Below are 5763 nucleotides of genomic sequence, written 5' to 3'. Positions count from 1 at the left end.
CCGGGTATAGGAATACTGCCTTAAAAACTCCATACAGAAATTTTCGATCACATATATATTACGCTCCGAAAAACACAAGGTATATCTTATTCAGAAAAACTGTTACATACAATTATTTAACAAGATAATATTTTGTAACTCATTCTACTTTTATCAGATGCAATTAAATATTTATAGGATTCTAAAATTAAATATAAAACATGTTGTGACATAACATGAGCGTTTTATAGGGTTGAAATTAAAAAAGAAATTTATGCTTGCGTTATTTCATCTTGTTGTAAGTCAATATTTTAAAGGAAATATTCCTACATTTCTCTACGCGCATTTGAATCACACTCTATAAGTATTTAAATATGCTTAAAAGCATAACATATACACATATATACACACACACATCCATTTACAAGCAATAAATCTAGCACTATCAATAAATTACATATATGTATACAAAAATAGTCACAAATGGTGAATTAAATTTACATATTGATATGTTTCCACATCATACTTTTCAGATTATCATTAGTATATTTTTTCCATACGTGTTTTTTATTATACGAGCTACCTTTGTAACCACTGCGATCATTATTTGGGCAAATCTCATTGGAATTCACGTTTTCGGAGATAAAATTCACCTCTAATAATCGTTTAAGGTTGCTCCTTAAATGTTGCCATCAAAGTAGTGAACATTTATGACCATCCAGATCAGTAGGAAAACTGTCAACGGCAATCGACGTCCCGTGGTGCCTCTGCATGTGGTACTTGGCAACCGTTTCCTTGCCACTCTCTTCACCCGTAACAGTCCCGAGTGGGTCACCGTCCTCTCCTTCGTCCTCCAGGACCTTTCCGTCTATGGCGTCCACCGCCTGCATCAACTCCTTGAAAACCGCCACCACCCTCCAGTTATACTTGGCACTACACTCTACGTAGCCGCATCGCCAGTGCTTCTGGACGATGTTTGCGATGTCCCTTCTCTGTCGGGCGTTGGCAAGAGCAATTGCCCTCTGCTGCTGTTGGTGAGCGAGGAGAAGGGAGGGGTGGGATGATACTAAAGGGGACGATAGACCCTGTGTCGAAGACCCCGCTAGCGGCTGAGTCCTCGACAGCCCATCACCACCGAGTGTTTCCTCGAATGTCTGGTCCCCCTCGAAGCCGGCTGGGCCGGGGAGTCGGTCGTGTTTGTTGCCTACGACGATGACGGGGACGTTGCGCATGTCCCGGCTGCCGGCCATCTGCTCCCGGAGGCACTTGATGTGTCGAAAAGTTTCAGCGGCGTTGGAGAGGTCAAATACGAGGACGTATGCGGTGGCCGAGCGGAGTCCATAGGAGCGGTAGTCGGACCACTCGAGGAGGGAGTCGACGGGGAAGTAAGGGACTGGTGGAAGATCGGATATCTTGAGGTCGTACAGCTTATCGTTGATGACGACTGAAGGGTAATAGGAGTAACGGCGATTTGTTGGGCAGTAAGAATCACAAAACTCATTCCATACGAATTGCTGAAAGTAAGGAAGCAGAAATGGTTAATGGCATTCAATTGATCAATTTGCTTCAACTTTTTTTCGTGCAAGACCGCCATGTATATCAATTTAAATCAATGAAAGTCATGAATTATTAAGTTAATTGGAGTATAAAAACCGTTAAAATTAGAGGGAAAATTGGAGCGTGTGAAACAGAGCAGCTTTCGTGGAAGTGTTTCGAACCAAGATTTTCAAACTACTGGTGACGTAAGGAGAAAAATACCACTAAAACAGAATGTTTTTATAGGTAAGAATGAGTTGATGCTAATTATGTTGAAAGAAAGAGCTGTGAAAACTTTGAAATAGATTATGGTCGTGCATGGTGCCGAAACTTGTTTATTGAAGCAAGGCTATAGGGATTGGGAAATGATTCAAGGGAGGGAAGAAGAGAGAGGATTGTGGGGCGGAATTGAAAGAAGGCATGAGATGAGGGGCAGAGAATTTAGAATTTCCTTGGTTAAATGAAAACCGTGATAGGGGAGAGAACATGAAGCAAGTGAGGAAGGCAGAGGATTCTCTAAGAGATGCTGGGCGAAATGAAGGACGGTGGAATGTTTGCGTGATTAACGAACGGTTTATTCTAGTGTGGTGAGTCAGGTTGATTTTGTTGGGAGAGGTGAAAAAACGTTGGAAAAATTATTTTGGGTCGATTGAAAACCTATTTTAATCTGTGGTTTACCAAATAAAAGATGCCCGCTCAAGTAGTATAGGTAGGATAATAAAATAAGGAATATAATAGATTCATTTGGGAACTCAACGAAGTTCTTTATTCGTTGATAAGCTAGATCAATTCAGATAGACTGAGAAAAATTTTGTCAGACCGAATGAAGTTTTTCTAGATAATTGAAATAACTTGACTGTATTTGGCTTATATTTTCAATATCATACTTATTTTGAATTTATTCTAATGCATTTTGTTATGATCAGCATCAAAGTAGAGTGGTTGAACTTGATTTGAATTTTAGGTAACATGTAATTTTATTAAATTAAAGTATCATTCGATGTTAGGTATCATATTTGATTTATTCAATTTTCCTACATGTATATTCTATTTTGTTGTGCTTATTAAATTATTTGAGTGCAAGTATTGGATTACATCAAAAGCACCTCCATCTCTCAGCCATGATACTCACTTGCCATGTTCCTTTCTTTCTGTAGGCTGAATGACGAAGGCCGCAATGTAAGGCGATTGAACTCTAAATTCCGAAGGCGTTCGAGGCTGGGGGAATGTGATTACGCACCTGTACTATAGAGGTCTTCCCTACGGATGGCGCACCGAGGAGGATAACCTTGACGACCTCGGCGGGTTCCGTGGGGATCTGATCGTGCGCGTGATGGCAGGTGGTGAGTGTTGACTCCCTCCTTGAAAAACCACTGCCCCTCCTCCTCTCTTCCCCCTCCTTGTCCCTCCCTCCATCCCCCCTCCAGCTGATGTAACTCCCCCTCTTCTGCAAGTAAGCTGAGCTTACTTCGAGATCTGCAATGGAATGCACGCGTTACAATGATGAAAGGGGATTGAGGAGTTATAATTCTTTGATGCGCTTTTTAGCATGCGATTTTAATTTAATTTTTGATCAAAATGATGTATATCGACACTGTATGTACTCTATCAGTTTAAACTATAGGTAAATTAAGTACCAAAGACTCCTTATTTTTTTTCTCCGAGAGAGTTTTACCCATACAGCAGAATATATTCGGTAAACCTTCCGTATTCTGTATCCTGAGAGTACCGTGTATATAAATATCAAATAAGACCCAATGCCGACTCATACTAACATATGTAAATGGTTTTTAGTGAACGTTTTGCATTAAGCTTCTATGATCTCTAGGATGTTGGTTAGCTTTGAAGACTTATAGTACAACACTTGACTTTAGGACTATGACAAATACGGGCGGACAATTGTTTTTAGAGACAATTTATTCGTTGTGTTTTTCATACATTTTGAGTGTTGGGTAATGGAATATGATACTACCGTTACTCAATTAACTGTAAATTTTCTGCATGTCATTGAAATAAATTTCATGCAATACAAGTGGTAAAAACTGCTTCTTGTATACTATCATCAAACTTTCAAATTATCGTAGAAGCCAGTTACTGATTGCAGTGGAATTGAGAGTGCAGTCGGATTGATGTGGAATGAGATTTTCTCTTGAGGAAGCCATTCCCCTTACGTTTGTACGCTATTGTCTTGGAACGCTCTCACCACTGGCATTTATTTGAGGAACATTACCCTTGGGCAAGCTGCTCCCAGCTATTTGTCTATCCATCCTTCTTTCCTTAATTCTGTGGAAGCCCTTGGGCGATCACTTTAATTCGTGCCACTCAATTTGTCCATTCCTAATTCCACTCAGAATTAAAGTTAACTCTTGTTAAACATTTTAACATGTTTTAATACCACTCTTTTTGCTTCTCCAACCGTTATTTACAGATGTATGAATACGGACACACACAAGCATACGAGTATGTGTAAGTGACATCTGTATGAACACACAAGTATATGTTCACGAATATTCACGTCTATACATGATTATGCGTTTACATGAATGCATGTATGTGTGCGTGCATAGCATATACATACATATATATATATATATATATATATATATATATATATATATACATATATATACATACATATAATATAAATATATAAATATATATATATATATTAAATTACTAATTAAATAATTTGTGACCCCTAGCAAAACACAACATCCCACTCTACATCAGGTCCCTCTTCATCTCTGATTACTTTCTTCCTCCCTTCATCCCGTCCAAATTCCCTATCCTGTTCCTTCCCTTTCCTCGTTTGCCTAACATTCTCCCCTCTATTACAGTCTTCAACATCCCGCTGCCCGTCAATACCCCTTTCATCCACTTTTCCTGCCTCCATAGGATTTCTACCAACATACCCCTCTCTTCGCCCACCATACAAAGTGCTGCCTCATTTGTTTTCTTCTCTGTCCATTTTACTTTCTCCATTCTTCTCCACACCCACATTTCAAAAGCCTCCAGTCTACATCTATCCACCTGCTTCAATGACCACGTTTCCGCGCCGTAGCTACGCTCCATATCAAAATTTTAAGAAGCTTTACTTAACATCCTTACTCAACGTCCCTTTCATCAACTCCCTCCTCCTTGTGAAACCTCTTTGCCAAACGCCTTACGAGTCAACAATCCAGTGGGTCCAGCCACCTGAGCAGACACAAGCTGCCAAACGGTACAGCGTCAATTTCCCTGTATGTAACAAATACAAACATCCTATTCTAAAATAAGCCCCCTTAAACTTAGTGTACTTCCTTATTCCATCCAACATCACTATTTCATTTTTTCTCATTTCCTGGCATGCATAACATTCTTCCCCCTATCACAGTCTTCAACATCCCATGCGATGTCAATGAAAATGATCTGAATCCAACTTTTATGCTTCCTTTGGATTTCTTCTAACAATTCCCTCTCCTCTTTTCCATGCCTCGCATTTAATTTGCTTTCCTTTATCTACACGTTATATTTTATATCCTTCTCCAACTCCTTGAATCAAAAGTCTCCAACCTACGCATACCATCCTGCTACAGTGATTATGTTTTTACGCCGCACATAACTATGCTCCATATCAAAGTTTTCAGGGCCTTTTTATAACATCCTTACTCAACTTCTCTGTCTTAAGTTCTCTCCTCCTTATAGAAGCTTCTTTGCCGAGGGTACTTCTAATTTTCATGTCCCTATTGCTTCGATCATTTTGGCCAAAACACTCCATATGCATGTATGTGTGTATATGCATGTGTATTTATGCATACACACAGATATACTGCATTCCTATAAATACAACCCACGTATCAGCGCACATTCAAATTAAGGAACAGGAAGAATTGAAGAATATGATGGAGTGCAAGACCTACCACATGATAGAATAACTAATGATATATAACTGTATATACATGAACACACAAACTTACATATGTGTTCCTAGTTATTGTAAATATCGCTTTCATCTTCCTTGACGCTTTTTCCTCTCCAGCCCCCAGTGGTCTCCCCTTCCAAGCTGTCTGTCTCACTCATCAAAGTATCCCCCTTCAACTTTGTGTTTGCCCTTCAGCGCATACCCGCAAAAGGAAACTCTGAGCTCGTCAACGTTTCCCCTCTCCCTTATGGTTTCTCTCCATCTCCATCCACCGTCCTCCACCCTTTGCCCTTCCACCGCCGCCATTCTCCCCTTTCTGCAACCAGACACCTCTACACAACTCTTCT

The 5763-nt window shown here is 39.9% G+C and overlaps 1 protein-coding gene across 1 annotated transcript; it reads right to left on the bottom strand.

Moving 5' to 3' along the window:
* Positions 1–547: 547 nt before the first annotated feature.
* Positions 548–3782, bottom strand: LOC139693583 (uncharacterized). The gene is made up of 3 exons (XM_071591796.1): positions 3719–3782; positions 2756–2991; positions 548–1493 (listed from the first exon to the last, which is right to left on the bottom strand). Exons 1-3 carry the CDS (start codon positions 3780–3782, stop codon positions 672–674), a joined length of 1122 nt encoding a protein of 373 aa, XP_071447897.1. The 3' UTR covers positions 548–671.
* Between the last annotated feature and the right edge of the window lie 1981 nt (positions 3783–5763).

The sequence above is a fragment of the Hetaerina americana genome, unplaced genomic scaffold (assembly GCF_022747635.1).
Source record: "Hetaerina americana unplaced genomic scaffold, ioHetAmer1.1.p SCAF_5, whole genome shotgun sequence".
In the NCBI taxonomy this organism is placed as follows: domain Eukaryota; kingdom Metazoa; phylum Arthropoda; class Insecta; order Odonata; family Calopterygidae; genus Hetaerina; species Hetaerina americana.
Note: the sequence above shows the minus strand (reverse complement) of the source record. Positions and strands in the feature narration are given on the sequence as shown.